At 45.6% G+C, this 20,538-nt stretch overlaps 1 protein-coding gene across 1 annotated transcript in view; it reads right to left on the reverse strand.

Moving 5' to 3' along the window:
• LOC147899056 (ubiquitin-associated (UBA)/TS-N domain-containing protein) overlaps positions 1–20,538 on the reverse strand; it is a 66,103-nt gene that overhangs the window by 6,860 nt on the left and 38,705 nt on the right. The window contains exons 6-9 of the mRNA XM_087378132.1: positions 7,489–7,568; positions 4,314–4,374; positions 3,819–3,886; positions 3,636–3,717 (exon numbers count right to left, since the gene is read on the reverse strand). Coding sequence (XP_087234258.1) covers positions 3,636–3,717; positions 3,819–3,886; positions 4,314–4,374; positions 7,489–7,568 — 291 coding nt within the window. The remainder of the gene's footprint in view (positions 1–3,635; positions 3,718–3,818; positions 3,887–4,313; positions 4,375–7,488; positions 7,569–20,538) is intronic.

The raw sequence follows: 20,538 nt of genomic DNA on the forward strand, positions 1-20,538 counted from the left end.
CAATAGTACGGTCATCCGTACTGTTTGTCACCATCATCTGTACCTCTCTGCGTAGGTGTCCGTACAAATCCCGCGCCATTCATCTCGTATAGGTCGTACATCTGCGCCAAATCCGTACAGCTCCACCGCACCTGCGAACTGCATCAGCACTGTACATCCGTACGCAGTCGTCCATATTGTGCACCGCCATTCCGTACTAGCTCTGTACTCCGTACAACAGGTCGTTCGTACAATAGGTCTCGTGGGCCGTACACTATCCGTACCATTGTACGGAATCCGTACTATCAATCCCGTACAAGTTGAAGGTGTCCGTCCTTTTTGGTAGGGTCCATTTGCAAGTTTATTTGTGCATTGTGCCATTGTTTGGCATTTCTTTGTAGCAGGTGGAAATTTGGGGTTGTTTGCAAGAGACTTGAAATTTGAGTGACATTTGCTCAATTTCACCCCAAAATTTGGGGCTTTTGGTGAAGGAAACACTCTTGAGGGGTGCACTACAAAAAAACCCTATGTATCACGTGCTTTCAAGTGTTATTTAAAGAACGAGAGAGGTGCACCACTTGGCAGTCCCTATCAAACATTGAAGATGATGTTGTGCTCTTAGGAGACTTCAATATGGTTGAATCAAGCTGGCTAGGGGATAACCTCCATCATCTTCAAGCAAAAACAAAAGAGAATGGATTATTAAAGAGCACAAGAAAGAATGAAGGCCAAAGCCTCTAACATTGTCAACATCAACAAATGAGAGGCACTAGTCAAATTCAAGTGTACCAATTATGAAAAATCAAGGCAAAGATTGGAGAGAAGAACCATAAGAAACTACCCTAAAAAAGGTAGAACCATAAGAATCTACTCGCAAGGACAAAGGAAAAGGACCAATAAAGGAGGATCACGCACAAAGAAAATCCTCTACCTCCTATCGGGTAGTCACATAAGAACATGTGTAAAAAAAGAGACATTCACACAAGAACCTACGTGACCATGAGTCTATCAAAAAGTCATTGAATTCACTCCATCATCTTTAAGAAAAATGGTGATTACACAAGAACCTATTTGCCCTCTTTTGGATGCAATTTCCCTAAACTGGGGCTTTTGGCATTTGGATGCAATTTGGAAGTTGAAAGACCATTTGGGAGTTTTACAAGCAGTTCTGGAGTCACTGTGAGTCAATTTGCAGACTTTTGCCATTTTTTGCAGATTTTTGGGCATTTGCAAAGCATTGTGATGCATTTTGAGCCTTTGATAGACTATGACCGTGGAGTTGCTGCTCCAGTGGCTCCCATAGTAGAGCAGAAAAGATGGGATTCTAGGGATACACAAGCTCTATCAATGATTTCTCTTTCTGTATAGTAGCTCGATCCTCAAGTAGAGGGCCATCAGCTATTGTAAGAATATCTAAAGCAGCCTTTATAATGATAAAAGCAATTGTGCCAACAACAGTCAATATTGTTCCCCTAGCTATGCGAACCAACGATAATGCCCATGGCACATAGTTTAAAATTGTGGTTTCGGGGAGCATGGTAATGTTACCATCAAATGGCTCACCCTTAATGATGTTGGTAGTAGCGTCCACATGAAGAGATAAGCAGCATGTTCCTCCTTCGCCACCTACATGCTTTATTATAGTTGCACCCTCAATCCTGTAGAAGGAGTCAGGAAGAAGGACATCCCTATACTGATGCACGTATGCATGAGGTACCACCAAAGTCACAATCTCATAGTTGTGATAATCAGCTTCGTTCCTAAAGAGAGAGCTTTCTCATACGCATATGGATGAGGGAGATTCCATGAATACTCATCTCACAAAGCTTCAAGATTTGAGGGAGCGGTTGCTGAATATTGATAAAGTTATTCCGGATTCAGAGATGATTACCACTACTCCGAATTCTCTTCCGGAGTCCTATCTTGGTTTCCACACCCAATTTGTCATTGAGGGGGGGCAGCAATCCTCTCTCTTTTCACGAGTTGATAGGACTTCTATTGCAGGAAGAGCAGACACAAAGAAATATGGCAACACGGGCTGGCGAGCATGCCATGCTTTCTAAGTTTAAGCCCAAGGGAAAAGGGCAGCAAAAGCAACATGCCAATCAACCCGCACATCAACATAAAGCTGATTCGAGACAGCCTTCTTATAAGGCTAAGGGTGATGTAGATAAGCCTAGAAAGAAGGGCGTTTGTCACTACTGCAAGAAGCCAGGTCATTATATTGGTGAATGCAAGAAGCACATAGCTAAAGAAAAGAAAAGGGATTCAAGTATGGCTGTGTCAGATGCATCAGCTCCTCATGCACATGATGGGGGAGATGTTACAGCTAACTTTGTGTAAGACACTATGCCTTTTTGTCTTGCATTTCAGATTCTTCAGTGGGTAGTTCAGATGCTACAGCCACTATTGAGGATGATCCTTATGCTTTCTTGACTTGCAGTTATGATCCTTCAAAGGATGCATGCTCTCTCAGTGTCAATGAGACACTAAATACTTGGTATTTTGATAGTGGTGCTTCTAAGCACATCACTTCCAAGAACAGCCTTTTTGCATCCCTGCATCCTCCACCTACTAAAAAGAAGCTCTTGGATAGGTTCAACATGCATGATTGTAAGCCTATAGCCACTCCCATGGAGCCAGGGCTGAAGCTTACTATGTATGATGCAAGTGAATCAGTGGATGTCACACTTTACAGCCAGGCTCTTGGATGCCTCATCTATTTGTGCAATACACGGCCCAATATTCAGTATGCAGTATCTCAGGTGAGCAGATATATACACAGCCTAAAGACAACACATTGGCAAGCTGTAAAACACATCTTCCATTATTTGCAAGGCACAAAGTCTTATGGCTTGATGTTTCCCAGGGGGGGTGACTTGCAGATGCATGCTTACAGTGATTCAGATTGGGCTGGAGACTATGATACCAGGCAGTCCACTAGTGGTAATTGTTTCTTTTTGGGCAAAGCTTGCATTTCTTGGCTGAGCAAGAAGCAATCTATAGTGGCTACTTCCTCATCTGAGTACAGGGCAGCTTTCACAGCGACAACTGTATGTGTTTAGCTGCGACGTTTGTTCGCTGATCTTCATCTCTTATTGGAGGGTCCTTCTCCAATTCTCACTGATAGTCAGAGTGCTATAGCAGTGGCAAAGAATCATGTGTTTCATGCTTGCACGAAGCACATTGAGGTTCATTATCATTATGTTAGAGAGAAGTTACATGCAAGGGAGATCAGTATGATCTATGTGTCAACACATGACAATGTTGCAGACATTTTCACCAAAGCACTTCCACGTGAGAAGTTTGAGGCATTTCGCAGTGCCCTAAACTTATCTCCTTTTGGTGATTGATCAATACCTTGTACACCACATTGGCACTGCAGGGGGGTGTTAGAATTATTATCATATTCTAGGCAATGGCCAATGTTAGGGGCACTTTTTTCTCATTGAGGTTTTTCCCCCTAACCATTGTCTAATCCCTAACTACGGTTAGTGAATAAGATAGAGCTTTGTCACTTAGACAAAACCCCTCACTTCTCTTTTGTACTCACTTCATTTCAGTCCACTATTCAGCAGACTTACGTTCAGCTCACTCTCTTGCTCACTTTGTTCTCACACCTCCAAGAAAAATAATAAAAGACCAGGAAAGCAAACCTTATCTTCCTCCAGTTTTTGCCTTATCCTTTCCCGTGCTCGCTGCTCTTCCTCCTTTTCTGCTTTTCTAAGAAGTATCAGGCTGCACCACAACAGATAACAGCACTATTTCAGAGGGGAACCTGACATGGCTTCATCATTTCACATGTATCAGAACAATTTGCTGCTTTCAAAGAGTCTAACCGTTTGCGTTCATTATCTTCCTCAATTCGCTTTGCCTCCAGCAATTCCTTCCCAATGCGTATACGCTCCTGCTCTTGAAGAAAACATTAAAAAGAATGATCAAGAATGACTTGCTGATGAAAAGCATAGTCAGATCAATTCCCATCTTGCTGTAGCTCACAAAGAGAAAGCATTTAGACTCACACTCGACCACTAGCACCCGTCACACTCAACATTGGCGAAGGGGAATGCACATTGAATACAACTCATACAGAAATCAGAAGAACATTCCCTTTCCCACATTGACCCAAATATAAAGCAGAATAAAAGGCTTTCGGAAACATCCTGTGCTTCAATCACTCACTCGCCATATTTTCAATTCTCTGTTAGCCTTTTTTGCCATTAGCTCAGACTTCCTGACATTTCATTCCTGAATATTACCTTCCATTAAGAATAGATTACAAACCACAAAAAAATGATAGGCCGAATGTTTTATCCAGAGAACATAATCCTTACCCTTTCCCGTTCCCTCTCCATTTGTTTCTCCTCTTCCTCCTTCTTCTTCCGTGCACGCTCACTGCAGAATATAAATTTTGCCTCAGTGGTCATATGATCAAACCCATCATTTTAGAAAAGATAGAAAGACTTCTCAAAAATAATGAAAACTATATCTCAGCATCATCCCACCAAGACCTTATTAGCAATGAACACACAAGGGTTTTATAATGCAAAACCATAGTGGACGCTGCAGAGTGCAGTTTGGCTGATTTAATTTCTTAAATATTATATCTAAGCAGAGCCCATTTGTACTTCTATACATTTGTAATCCATGGTGAGATGCATATGGCTAGGCTTTTCATTTCAGTTTTTGTTTCCTTAACACTCACGACACGGATTTGTTGTATATAGATTTGTCTCATGGTCCCATTTGGCCTTTGGTAGACGTTGATATACCCTCTCTCTCTCTCTCTCTCTTAGAGAGGCTATGCACACTAAGCCATCAGGGTACAAAAGAGTCTGAGCAGCACCGCTTTTTGGCACGTGATGCCTACTCAAGCATCAATGAGAATTTCAAGACTATCATCTCAGGGCATTTGAGCATTGCTAGTTCCTTCTCCCAAAGTGACCATACCTTAGCTATGGGAGCAAGAGCATACATTGCAAAGATTATGGAGACAGGGCATCATTTGTTGGATCACTAGACATGCAAGATGTTTTCCATCATATGTAATCAGTCATATGACCTATCATAGATGTACTGGCTTTTGTTATAGTCCCATAGATCGTACTCGACCTTCATGGATGTTAAAACAATCATCATCATCATCAGCATCCTCCCTCTCTCTCTCTCTCTCTCCATAATATCCATACACATACTCGTACTCGTACTCCTACTCCTACTCCTACTCATATACACATACAACACACTCTTTTTTCTGGTGATACACACACACACTTTTTTTAGTAGAGTGATACACACAAACACACTTTTCTAGTGAAATCAATTTGGCATTATATTACATAGAGCAGTCCCATCAAAAGGGACAGCCAATTACAAAGCATCAGAAATATATACCTAGATGAATCAATGAACATTCCCAAACTCATCCTCTAAAAACACAACATAGTGCAGTTTCAATCTCACGATAGTCACTCATAAGATTGAAAACCATAAACTCCATCACGCATAGCAGGGAATAGCTACTATGACATCCCCATTGATGTCATCAGTGCCCAACAGTGAGTGTAGACCATAGTATAAAAATATGCTCTCACACAAACAAATCCACACACCCACACATACTTGAGCATTCATTTATACAAAGTCTTCGTACTGAGTTTCTATTGGCACTCCAGAGGTGAAGGGCAGACTCAGCCGTGACGAAGGCTAGCACTATAGGAGAAATATCATTATACAACAAGAAGGCAAGATATCTAGATCCCGCGCACATAGACAATCATAAAATGATTGCCTTCAGGATGCTCGGAGGAATTGAAACTTAGCCAAAGAGGGATCACCAAAGAATCGATGGTTACGATCCAAGATACAACGTACTGCAAAGGTGATCTACTGAAAGAAGCGTTCTGACAAAAACGAGATCGCCAAAAGCTCCATGATGTTGGACATAAATAAAGAGATGTCCTAGCTAGCAAACATCATCAAAGAGAAGTAAAACTGGATATATGCCAAAATCGGTTTGGAGTTGTGGCTTCTGCTTGAGATACACACACACACAGAGCTCCATCCCTTAGCTTTAGTCTCACAAACCCTTTGGTCCTCCAAAGACTTAAATAAACTTTCTTTCTTTCTCTTTTTCTCATGGTGGGGGGCACAAGTACAGTGGACTACATAATGGGGCCCCCAAACTTTGTGTCACTCGGCGCTGACCCTTCCTACTTCACACTCGTCATCTTAGCTGCTACAGCAGACATGGGCCCCAATCCTCCTGCCCCACCCATGTCCGGATACACTTTGACCATGCCCTCAATGCCATCACCTATCTCATGAGCTAACAATCTCCCTTGGAGATGATGCGAGTCTCGCCCATGCCTCAAACAATGGTTCAGGATGTTGCTACCAAGTCATTCCCATGCACGACTCGATCCATAGCATGCCCTTCAGCCGGAAGATGCCCAAGAACTTATGATTTGATGCTGAGTACAGAGAAATGAGATCCCACCTCATACGCGAGCAGGGTTAAGAGGCATCTCACAATGTCCGTGGCATAACGGATGTTAGGCCGTCCTACACGCCTAAGAGGCACGCTTTCCTCTCACATAGGCTTGATTAGGTGATTCACTCCCTTCGGGGAGGGAACCCCACTATTGCATGGGGGCTTCAATCAAAGGGGGAGCCACCCATCCCCATCACGGACCAAGAAATCTAATGCCTTCACAAACGTGTACATATTTCTCAGTATACATGTACACAGAGGTCTCTGCAACCAACCTTTTTTCAAAGCTCCATAGATGGACAGACACAGGATCACGAAGGCTTGCACTTTTGAAGAGGGCTAATCGAGACTCGTCTACATTCTTTTCTTCGAAGCCATAAGGTTACTTCATTCAAATCTGCTATTATGCTTACTACACAGTCAAAGAGGCCCTAGATGAAACTTCATAATAGCTTACATCAATTACGTACATTGGTGCATCAACGGCCAACCAACTCCCCGTGGTCAGTCAACCAAACTATGTTGGCCTGATTAGCTCGGGGCCCAGTCGGGTTCAATTCTGCCTATAAACGATCTAAGTCTGCACAGTTACTACTGACTTCCAGTGTATTTTGGTAAAATACAGTCCATCTCGTTCAATTAAATGCGTACAATTAGTCTTGACTCTCTCTCCTAAAATCTTGTGTGTGTAGATGTGCAAGTTTTATTCTCATTGTCTAATCCTGAGTATTTGCACCCTTGTGTCTAACAATCTTACATCGAGCTTTCCACGCTGCTATAACAGGTCTAGATCTGCAGTTCTATAAACTGGACTCAGGATGAGACTCTCTTACTGCATGAACAGCTAGAGCACTGTATCCAGCTACTGCATGAAGTGTAACACGGCACCCAGCACATCTGTCTGCGTGCCTTTGTTCTATTCAGGTTTATATAATCGCATTTGAGTATAAGTTAACAAGGTAAACTTTTAAAATATACAAAACGTGTCTACATGTATCCAGCAGATCCATACTAACCGCAATTCCAACATTTTCGCCTTAGCTTCCTCCGGGCTAAGTATACGCTGTGGAGTCATGTCTTTGTTATCTGCTGGAACCTGCAAACATGTACGGCACACTTAGCAAAATCCAATAGCATTCATACTTGCAAAGCCTTATCTACTCAAGAAAACGACACCCACTACAACAGGAAATAAGGGTCACCCTCTCATTTCTTTTCAAAACACACATCCATGTCCACAAAACACACGAGGAAAAGTCTATCATACTGAAAACTAGTTAAGCTATCAATAGAAAAGCTATGCCCTGCTGCTTGTCACACATTCCTGTTGTAGTATTGCCTAAGTGTCCACCTTCATGGGGAGACCCAGTTAGGGTGCGCACGTAGTTGGGCTGCATCACAGAATATGTGGAGGCAGCTAGTGATTGATCCATGCATTCCAAGTGTCTGATTGGTTGGCGGTATGAAGATCACGTGGAAGCTGTGTCTGGGAGTTACCTCTCCATGCAAACTACGAGACACTTCTTCGACTTACCAGAGAGACATAGTCGCGCATAGCTCAGGAGAAGGCGGGCCATATGTACTAACAATGCTATTTGAAACATGTAGAACATTCTAGCACAAAGTTCCACTGAAAATAAGGATGCAAAGGACAATTGGAAAGGTTGAGCAATTTTTAGAACTAAGTGCTACCAGATGCATCCCAAGTGTCTTATGGCGGCCTTTGTATGGATATGGCCATTAGGACACTAATATAATTGTTCCCGATCCCTGCCCCCAGGAGAAAAATTAAAGCATGAACAAGAAGCTATTTGAAATCTGTGATCCAAGCTTAGAAAGTCCAAGAGGTAACTCAATGATGGGGGAGGTGGGAGGTATCAGTCTTCACTTAAATCTTTGTCAATATCCACTGCATCAATACCTCCCTTTTAAAGTGTGACCCCAATAATCAAAGAGTCACTGATGAGAAGAAATGATTTAATCAAAGACCTCTCAATGGCAATGACTGGGCTAGCAATTGTGTCATTCCATGTGGCATATGAATTGAAATACTCCATGGCCTTTCTTAAGCTTTAAGATAATAAACTTCCATCATTAAAAAAAGAGAGATCCTCCACTGCACGCATTTTATTTCTTTTGCAACGCCTTGAAATTAAAAGAAAGGAACTTTCTATTGCAGCTAATGCCACATTCCTTATTTATTCTATGTCACAAACGAAAACAATTAATGCACAGCAATCTAAGATCAGAAGTGCAAGCACGACAGATTTGCTGCTCCAATTGTGCGAGACACTTCATGCATTGTTTTCCATTACAAGTTAGCTGAATTAACGACTCTCTTTGTACATATCCATTCAGATCATATGTAATTAGCGGCAAGCTAACACACTTGATGCTTGATGACATATTACATGTACACCTATCACTCCGTCACATGACACAAACTCTCACATTAGAAACTGAATTGAATATTTAAATAAATGTCATCAGAAACATGGCATGCCGCAAATTCTTCGTGCTTGTCGAATTAGGCACATCTGCTCTGATTTCTCCAATGTTTCTGCTCTTGACTATTGCTGCATATAGCAGCATAAACTGAGCCATTTGGAACTGTAAGGAACCTTATATCCAGAGGCGTTACCACTGTCTCTATCTAGAGGGGAGTGGCTTCGTCCCTCTGTCACGACTGAAATCTTTGACCAATCAGGATTGCGTAGAATGGGTTCTGAAGCCAGAGCACTCTTGATTTGTACAAACCCATGATTAGAGAGCAACAGGGGATGGCTAGACCACCGCAAGACATAGAGGCTGACCGGGCACAGCGACGCGTCACAAACTTCTATACATTTGAGTCAGCCCTAGGACACTGTGGAGTGGAGGAGGAGGAGCTAGCCGACATGAGAGCAGTCTGGATTAGCAGCCGACACGGTACCACCGAGAGAGGGACGCAGAGACCACATGCGCGACGGAGAGTCCCCACAGTACACTCTCGAGGTCTAACCTATCACAGCTTTCCTCAAGGGGGACAGACAGAGACGAGGGGTCACTCTGGACATAGCTCAGAGAATTCAGAGAGCGAGGAGACTGCGTCCCCCACCGCAGCGCGAGCCAGCTCGACAGACACAGATACGAAATATCTTCGCAGCCCACCAAAGAGCCATCACTATGCCAAGCTTCAGTTTCTGATTCTGTTTTTGGGTCCCAGCTTCGAGACTGACTTGTTTTTCAGATTGTACCTGATACTGGATAGATTGATCTAGTCCACTGTGCAATTGCAGTTGACTATTTCTATTCATGATTATGATTTTGCTAGCATAGATTAGTACTCAGCAAGGGCCCAAGCGCACCCTTTGCTTCACCCCACTGAGGCTTGTATGAGTTTGCTTTTCTGTGTACTTTGTCCCATAGGCCCAGGAGGCCTCCCGTGGACATTAATATATCCCTCTCTCCCTCTCTCTCTCTCTCTCTCCCCCCCCCCTAACCCCTCCGTACAGCTCCGTAACCTGCCGTAACCCCTCCGTACAGCTCCGTACAACTCGTCGTACTTTCTTTGTACAGTCCCATACAACTCCTCGTAGCTTCTCCATACAATCCCAAAACCCCAAGTACAGCTCGGTCATACAGCCTGTACAGTTCTCCATAACCTTTCTGTACATCCCGTACCATGTCCATCGTACCAGCCCAGCAAGCTCCTAGGGTATGTAACGCCGAGTTGGGCTAAACCCCCAGCCCAACTCGGGAGTTAGGTTCAGCTAGGGAGTTCTAAAGAAATAGCCAAGATGGAATGGCCTACCCTCTCCTCCAAATGCCCCTCAACTCCATCAACCTCAACTATAAGGACACGGTACTCTACAATTGCAGCCATGACACCCTCTCCGTATGCACGCAATTACCAGTAAGAAGGGTCCAAACGACCTATCATTGGACAACATGAACAGATTTATTATTTGCAGCAAGGAGTCAGAGAGTTAAGGCTTGAGCTGGTAGAAGTAAAAGCTCGACTTCAAGTTCTAGAGGGACCTAGCAAGCAGGCAGTAATTGCTGAGGTTGTGAACTCATGTAAGAATTATCCTCCTACTCCTCAACTAGTCTCTATAGTCAAAGATATGGTCCATGCTGAAGTACAATCAATCAAGAAAGAAGTGATTGAGGAGTTCGACACAAAGGCAAACAAGACTGATATCCAAGAAGAGATCAAAGAACACGAAGCCAGACGTGATAATGCATTGAAGATTAGAGTAGGGGGGCTCCCTCAAGGATGGTTCAAAGATGATGACTCTTTCAATGAGACTTTAGCACATGTCAAAGCGGCCATGCCTAATATTGAATGGAAGGTTGATGATGATAAAGATGATGATGATGATGATGATGACGGGGCAACTAATATCCAGCACTCCAAACGACATGCTATTCTTACACTTAAGTCGCGAGATTTACGGATTAAGCTTCTTCGACAATCTTGCAAGTTGAAAGGGACCAAGATATGGATAGCTGAGGAACTTACACGAGCTCAATTGAAGAATAAGGCAACGGAATTAGCTAAAGTCAAGGCTGCTAGGAAGGATTAAAAAAGGGCAGTTTATCGTGAAGGCATAGCACTAATCAAAGAGTTTAAATCCAAACCAAAAGACTCTCAGTCTTAAACTGATGTATGGCTGATTACTCTTTCAGACTATTATGTAGGTATTCTAAATAATTGGGGTTGCTTTTGCACTCCCTAGGAGCTGCCATGTGCGCTCCTTAAAGCAAATGTACTAGATGGTTTTTTTGTTATCCCATAGACCTGTTGGTCTCCCGTGGACAAATTACGAAAGGGAAGGCTGATATGCTTGCATGGAAAGATGTACTCAAGAAAGACACAACAACCAAAGATAAGGGAACTCATTTCTGAAACAATTGAGGAAGAGAAACGGCGGGACAGCAAGAGTTTGAATGTGCTGGTCAGAGGCCTAACGGTAGGCGATAGCCCTGTTGGAGAAGTGAAAGGAAAGCATGGAGCTGAACACAAAACAAGAGAATGCTTATAGAATGAAGAAGGGTGAGGTCCATATGTAGGCACCTCTACATGAGCCACCAAGCTCCACAATCATCTCTTCAATCAGCTCCTAGAATCTCTCAATCAACCTATGTGGCATCTATGTCATCATCACTTATGTCATAGACTATGACACATCATAGCACTTATTGTGTACACATACATGATCATAGGACAAGCCCTTGATCACACATTTCCCAACATACCCCCCCTCAAGGGTTTGCCTCTTGCTATGTCAAGGATACATCTAGTCACATAGTTTCACAAGCCATCTCGTGGTGGTCAAGGATAAATCTATGGCTAGGATCCTCATGCTAACAAAGGTGCCCAAGGGTCAAGGTTTACAAAAATGGGATTGATTTCCTTTGATGTAGGAGAGGTGCCTATGATTTAGGCCACCCTCTCTCTCTTTCTATAAAATGAGAGGCTTTCCTCTCAAATGAATAGAACACACAATCTTTTGCATTCAGTCGGTTCTCTTCATCTCTCCAGCTATGTTTATCTACGAGCCACCATAGCTTTCTATTCCAACAAGCCCCATGTCAGATGCCAAAATCCTGTGATCCCGGACACTAGGAACTACCGTACTCTTATGATTGGCCACACTTTGGCTAAAATATATGGATCAGTCCTAGAGAGGGAGATTAGCAGCCACACAGAGGAGCATGGACAGCAGGCACTTGGGCAGGCAGGATTTCGGAGACAGCACTCCACCCTAGACCACATTTTCACCCTAAAAGCTATTATTGAGGAGGCAAAGTCAAGGTGTCAGCATGTCTACACTTGCTTCGTAGATTTTCGCAAGGCATTTGACACTGTCCCATGCTCTCGCTTGATCACGAGGCTACAGCAACTACGGCTCCTAGATGTCATGATTTGGGGGGTCATGAGTCTATATTAGTCTGTCAGAGGGAGGATACGTGCCCCAGGAGGCTTATCAGATTGGATTGAGAGCACCATCGGAGTTAAGCACGGCTGTCCCCTATCACCAACCCTCTTCGGGCTCTATATTGATGAGATCACTTCTTTTGTCGATCGACTAGTCGGAGAGGGTTTGCTCCTGGCTCACTTGATGGTGCAAATATTGTTGTATGCCAATGACATAGTCCTCATATCATCCTCAACAGGAGGGCTGCAGAAACATCTTGAGGCTCTGGAGGTGTTCTGCAAGGAGAGAGACTTGACTGTTAACCTTGGGAAGACCAAGTTTATGGCCTTCAACACCTCGCGAGCAACGTCCCGTAATCATAGTTTCACATACCGTGGTGAGCCTGTGGAGATAGTGCAGTCCTAAGTCCTCCAGGCGATTAGCAGTGAGTGGTGTTGATATGGCATGGTACGCACGGATATCCACATGGTTTGGTAGTCACAGCATTCAGATGGGCAGACTTCCCCCCTTTCAGTACAGTGAGATCAACCGTATCATACGGTTGGACCTCCTCTAGCTCCATACATCTAAGGCTTGGGGGGGAGAGGATCTCTCCACCAAGCTCCAGTTCTACCATGATCACTTCCTGAGGATCTCAGAGCACAATCTTGTCATCAGACCTCAGTATCTTGAGGACTAGAGAGTTTCACATGCATTGAGGATCGCCATTGGTCAGGTACAAGTCTCATCACATCAAATGCGGATTGAGACAGGGAGAGCTGCAAGCATACTCAGAGAGCAAAGGACTTGCACACTATGCCAGATGGGGGAGATCGAGACGGAGGAGCATTTTCTATGTGTCTGTCGGGTCTACTATGAGATCCGAGGACGATATCATTGCCTCTTTGAAGAGGGGCATGGCTTTGGTCCACTCACACAGTTGATACATTTTCATGATCAAGTCTGTGTTGGGCTCTACCTGCTTGAGATGCGCCGGCAGAGAGACACATTGATGCGACAAGCCAGAGAGCAGGATGGACTGATGCCACATATCACCATCGACAAATCGCAAACTTGTCATAGACTTCTATGCATCGGAGTCAGCTGCCAGTGTAGCTGAGGGAGAGGAGCTTGATGACATGAAAGCATCATGGATCAATAGCAAGACTGTCCACCGGTCCATTGGCTTTTGTCTCACGGATACACGACCTCACTATAACCCTCCCCCCCCACTCGGAGCCGACCACTCATATCTAGCGTTCGGTGTTCTTGCTACTACGCCAGTCACACGGAGAGTTCCTACCGCAGCCCGTACCCAGATCCACTGCTACTGCTCCGCGAGCTGCGCCAGGGGCTCCAGACCCCCCTCCATGAACTACTATCTGCACCTGAGGCCTCAGGTCCCCCCTGTGAGCCCTATTGCCGGCGGCAGGGGCTCCAGACCCCCCCGTAAGCTACTAGACAAGGGGCTGAAAAAGACTTGCAAACAGAAACCAAAAAAAAAGGGGGGGGGGGGGGGGGGGGGGGGGGATCAGACCAACAAACATATGCTCCAAGTGAAGAAATTCAAGACCGCAAGAAGGGGCTAAGACACCATCAAAGCTGCCAATATGGGGACAGAGGAGAGCTCACCAGATCAGAAAACAAGAGGTGAGAAGGACCGGAAGTGTAGCCTCATTTGGACGAAGGCAGAGAAGATAGAAGACCCGAGTGTCAAGGCTTGCATATCAACACTCAAGGAAGTATGCAAGATACAAGACACTGAAATTGACTGCCTACGCAAGAAGCTGAGAGAGACTAGAGAAGACGAGCTCTCAAACCTACGAGCCCAAATGTAAGATGAAATGAAGAAATGGCAAGAGGAGATGCAAACCAAATGGACATGTGAATAAGGTAAAATGTTGTAGGACATGAATTCTGTTCTAGGTGAAAAAACCAGTCATTTGGCCTCTCAAATTGAGATATTAGAAGCCCAGGTTGCTGCCCTTGTGAGAATGACAAACTGAAGGCAAGTGCACACTGAGAGGAAGGGGATTATCAGCCACGGTTAAACCAGGAGCTGAATACCATTAAAGAACAAATGCAACAGCTCAAAGATGCAAAGGGGGTGCCAAAGGAAGGATGCAAGATCATTGATGTGCTGAAATCAGAGAATGAACAGCTCAAAAAGGAAATGGCATCTTTGCAAACGACGACAGTACAAGGGAAACATGCTGAGTTCATACAGCAAATCGAGAAGGGGAAGGCAGATATGCTCGCATGGAAAGATGTGCTAAAGAAAGAAACAACACCAAATAAAAAGGAGCTCATCTCTGAAACACTTGAAGAATAAAAACAACAGGGCAGCAAGACTTTGAATGTGCTGGTCAGAGGCCTACCTGTAGGTGATAGCCCCATGTCAAATGCCAAAACTCTCTTTGACAAGATGGGAATCAACCTTACTTGTGAATCAGCTTGGAGAGTGAGTAAAGCAAATGCACCGACGAGGCCCTTAGTTGTAAAGTTACGAACAGCCACAGATAGATCCACCCTCATGAGTACACGGGCAACACTGAAGGGGACCAGGATCTATCTAGATAAAGATCTCACACTCCTACAGCAGGAACATAGAAGGGAAGGAATGGTGCGGGTGATGGCTGCAAGACAAGAGGGGAAATGGGCAGTTTACAGAGATGGCAAGGTGATCATTTGAGAGAGGACAGAAAGAGAAGTACGAGATGCAGGAGAAGGGGACAGCACATGACGGTGTTTGAACAATGGGACGAGTATGCAAAACAAATTGAGGATGGCAGTGTGGAATTGTAATGGCACCCTTTGGTCCAACCCAGGAGGGTTCTTGGAGACATGCGGTAACAAAGATATGGTCTTCTACACCGAGACACATGAGAGCCCAGAGAGAGGGCTACCCACAGTGACAAGATACACATGGGAGTTTGCTCATAGGAGGGACCTGAGGAGGGATAGTAGTACGAGGATCTGGAGGTGTGGCTGTTCTCTTCAGATCACATCTAAGGCCACTCCTCTCTGTGATACGAAGGGAGGAACACGCACAGCACATGTGGATTCGTATTTAGTTACAATACACACGACCGATCTTCATTGCAATATGTTACTTTCCCCCATACACATCATCTTATGCGCGAGAGGTCACCACTGACGGGCAAAGCACATATGAGACTATCCATGATGACATCACAGAGTTCTCCAGACATGGGGACACTCTCCTCCTTGGTAACTTCAATGCACGTACTAGGAACAGACAGGTGGGCCAATTATATTGCGATGGGGACTCCCTCATTGTACCGAAGATGGATGCGGCAAATCTGGGGATCGTGAGGCAGTCAATAGATGCAGATGCACCAGCGACAGCATATGGGAGGCATCTACTCGAGTTGGGGGCTATGCATGACCTGATCATATACAGCGGTCTCCGTAGATGGCCATCATCTGGAGGGCTCACTTGTTTCCCACATGGAGAGGGAAGTAGTACAATGGACTACCTGCTCCGTCCACTAGCCTTTGCCCCACGGATACATGCTTTTACTGTACCTCCTCTTCCACTTGAAGCCGACCACTCGTATCTTACCTTCTGATATCGATCACCACGCCAACCATGAGGAGGCCCCCCCCCGCCACCCACTCGCGTTCAGATCCATTTTGACCGTGCTCTTGATGCGGTGTACGTGAGCCACCTGGCTTTTGAGTTTCCAGTACTACTTGGAGAGGGGATGGACCCCGCACATGCATCAGACACCCTTATCTCAATGATACAGGATGTTGCCACCTGATCCTTTCCCACGACATGATCTGCACGCATTCTAGATGGGAAGATGCCCCAAAACCCCTGGTTTGATGATGAGTGCAGAGAGATGAGAGCCCACCTTACACGTGAGCGAGCACAGGGACACTTGACTTCACCAAAGGCAAAACGAATCTCAAGCCAAGTGACACGGTGTAAGAAGTGGGCTTTCCTCATGCACAAAATTGATGCGGTGATCAGCTCCTTTGACGGAGGAGACCCTACTATGAGATGGGGGCTCTTGTCGGAGGGAAAGTCGCCCATCCCCATTACAGATCCAACAATATGGCACACATATGCATGCCCCTATATGATGTCCCAGGTCACGCACCACCTAATATGTCCTCCATGCCTAGACCCACTACGTGTCATCTGTTCACTGTGCAAAATGTACGAGCTGCCCTTCTCCGACTTCATAACCGGAGATCACCAGATCATGAAGGACTATGCACTGAGCATTTTGCACATGGGCAGGGGATCTTGACCCCAATCCTAGCACAACTGTTCAACCATGACATATGCCATGGCTTCCCACCTACCTGGAGCACCACCACCATAGTGCCGATACACAAGGCAGGGGATCCAATGGACACTAGGAACTACCGTACTCTTATGATTGGCCACACTTTGGCTAAGATATATAGGTCAGTACTAGAGAGGGAGATCAGCAATCACACAAAGTCACGAGCAGCATGCACTTGGGCAGGCCGGCTTTCGAATACAGCACTCCACCTTTTGAAAGTCTACACTTGTTTTGTAGACTTTCGTAAGGCATTTGATAATGTCCCACACTCTCGCTTGATCAAGAGGTTAAATGAGTTGCAATTCCTAGAGATCATGATTTGGGGGGTCATGAGTCTATATGAGTCCGTCAGAGGGAGGGTACGTGCCCCAGGAGGCATGTCAGACTGGGTTGAGAGCACTATCAAAGTAAAACAAGGCTGCCCCCTATCGCCTACTTTTTTCGGGCTCTATATTGATGAGATCAATTCTCTTGTCCATCTCCTGGGTGAGAGGCTCGCTTCTGGCTGACCTGATGGTGCAGATATTACTGTACACCAATGACATAGTTCTCATATCTTCCTCAACAGAGCGACTGCAGAAACATCTAGAGGCTCTCAAGATGTTCTGCAGAGAGCGAGATTTGACTGTTAACCTTGGGAAGACCAAGGTTATGATCTTCAACACCTCGCGAGCAATGTCCCGTCGACATAGCTTCACATACCATGACGAGCCTACGGAGATAGTGCAATCTTACACATATTTGGGGGTAGTGTTCACCGGGCTAGGTTTCACAATGATCTATGCAAGTACGGCACAACTCACACAAGGATGAGGCGCTCTAGCCCGACTAGAGAGGTGATGCTTCCAGGCACACTTCCAAGACCCTCCGACGAAGGGTTGGCTTTTTGACACACTGGTGAGACCAACTGCCATGTATGCAGCACCCGTCTGGGGGAGCGATAATTCAGCGACAGATTTGAGAGGCTACAAGTGACTATGGGATCCAGGATGATTTGTAGTAAACCCTCAATCCCCCACTAGATTATACAGGCACAGTTTGCCATGACCCCTCTCTAGGTTGATGCCATCTTTCAGACAATGACAGTCTCATAGACCCATCGGTCTTCCGAAGACTTTGATAAACTTTCTTTCTTTCTTTCTTTCTCCGTTGACGCATCTCAATCATGTAGAGCCCTAAACGAGCATCCATACCAATGCAAACTGCAAAATGCAAAAAATGCAAAAATGCAGAATGGCGGTACTAAGTCCTAAGTACAACATAGTTATGTCGATGGTCGACTATATGACAATCTCAGCATCATCATCAATATCATCATCATCCCCAGCAACAGCAAGATATCAGAATGGATGAGGCAGTGGAGGCATGAAGTCGGCAATAGAGTGCTGTCGGCCACTCAGAGGTGTGGTCCTCGCACGTCTCCTAGTCGTAGCTCTTCATCTAACCAAGGCTACTGTGACCCCTGTCGATCACTCCGACTCTAAACAAGGAGGGGATGTATCCAAGTGTGATCTGTGTGTCAACCCTCTGTATGAGCTGTCGGGTCACGGGCTTCGGGTCACAGTCATGTCGAGGCCTCGTCTCATTGGGATCCATGTGATCTAGCTGAAAGAACTCCGTGATAAAGCTCTGAGAGGGATCAACCGAGGAAGAACTCTGCTCATGTCTTCATGCTCGGAGTATCCTCTCGCGGTGTCTAAGTGCCTCATGAATGAAACCTGCCAAACACCGCTGGTCTGGGTAGGAGAGGAAACGGGCTAAAATCCCATAACTATCCCTGAAGAGGCAGTGGAAACGTCCTCGAATCTCATAGTACACAGGACACCTGAAGATGAAATGCTCCTCTGTCTCAATCTCCTGTATGTCACACAGTGTGCATATGTGCCGCTCCCTGGGTAGTCGCTCTGCTCTGCCGCTCTCGATGCGAAGTTTGTTTGAAGAGACCCAGAACTGCCCAAGAGAGATCCTCAGCGAGTGGGGTAGGTGAATCTGTGTGTATCCTGGTGGGTCAATGAAACCCTCCGTTGTGATATGTAATAAGTGATCTCTGTAGAGGCTAAGCTTCACTGGGAGTTCACTCGATTCCAACCAAGTCCGAAAAAGTGTGTACCTGTAGTAGATCCTCACGGATAACCTGGTTAACCTCATGTGATAAGAGAGGAGAGAACAGAGCATCCATGCTATACTAAAAGGAAGGTAGTCTATCCATGTGGAGCCCCAGTCGCTCAAACCATCTCTCTATACGTGCATACCAGCACCTCTGATCTCCTCCTGCTGCAAGTGCCAATAGAAGAGGATAGAGCTATCCATCCTACTACGTCTCGAGGTATAATCCCCATATTCCCTAACTCGGTACAGATATGTGATGACCTGAAATGCAGCATCTAGCTGTAAAGGGGGTGACCCAAACTCAGCCTGAATGATCTGGTGAGGAACGGATGACTTACTTCGAATCATCTGTGATAACATGAGAACCTATAGCCGCTCCACACAGGCCCACTTTGTATCCGACAAGTCTGACCCCCAACAAGGACTGTCGTACATCCCCGCTGGGCGAGCCAAGGAGTTAAAAAGCAATCCCTTGGTGCGTGGATCCTGAAAGTGCGAGCGGAAGCACTACCTCTCTAGCTTAGCCAATGAGGCATACCCTCTACTCAAGCGTTCCTGCATCGCGGGTCTCATAGTGAAGCTCTGTCCGAAGAAGATAACCCCAAGATAAGTATGATGAAACTATCTCAACAGACGACCGCACAAATGTGAACTGCTCCTGACGCATGATCTGGTGAGGAACGGATGACTTACCACGAATCATCCGTGATAACATGAGAACCTATAGCCGCTCCACACGGGCCCACTCTGTATCCGACAAGTCTGGCCCCCAACAAGGGCTGCCGTACATCCCCGCTGGGCAAGCCAAGGAGTCAAAAAGCAACCCCTTGGTGCGTGGATCCTGAAAGTGCGAGCGGAAGCACTACCTCTCTAGCCTGGCCAATGAGGCATACCCTCTACTCAAGCGTGCCTGCATCGCGAGTCTCATAGTGAAGCTCTGTCCGGAATAGATAACCCCAAGATAAGTGTATGATGAAACTATCTCAATAGATGACTGCGCAAATGTGAACTGCTCTTGACGCATGATGGCTCGAGATGTATTGAAGATCATGACCTTGGTTTTACCCAGGTTGACCTTCAAATCATGAGACTCACAAAAGGACTGTAGTGCGTCTAGGTGTCTCTGAAGCCCCTCTGTGAGGAAGACAAGAGAGCCATGTCATCTGCATAGAGAAAATCTGGATCAGCGTGCCCGCAAGAGAGCAACCTACACTCCCTTGTGTCTGCATCACTGTCTCAAGCTCGTCAATGTAGAGGCCAAACAAGATAGGCGACAAAGGACACCCTTGTTTGACCCCGATGGTACTCATGATCTGGTCTATCCACTCGGATCCTGCCCTAACTCTGTCAGAAACTCTCGTAAAGTGCCATGACAGCCCAAGTGATCTCCTAGTCATAACCCAAGTCCTATAGGCGCCGTATGAGTCGGGCTCTCGGAACTGTGTCAAATGCCTTAACAATAAACCCTCTGCTTCTGTGACCTCGCCTCCTCGATGATACATCTGAGCGTGAGAATGTGGTCCATGGTTCCATGATCACGCCGGAATCCGGCCTATCCTGCTGCTCTGAGTCCTCGACACTCTGCAAGTCTGCTAACCTCGGAGTCAAGTACTGATGCAAAAATCTTGGACATGACATGTCCAATCATAATGGTCCTGTAGTTCTCCAGGCTCATGGGATCCCCTGCCTTGTGGATGGGTAAGATAGTGTTAATGGTCCAAGTGTGTGAAAA

Source organism: Dipteris shenzhenensis, chromosome 8 (genome assembly GCF_047967505.1).
Source record: "Dipteris shenzhenensis isolate YYH24624 ecotype China chromosome 8, Dip_SZ_1.0, whole genome shotgun sequence".
NCBI classification, from domain to species: Eukaryota; Viridiplantae; Streptophyta; class Polypodiopsida; order Gleicheniales; family Dipteridaceae; genus Dipteris; species Dipteris shenzhenensis.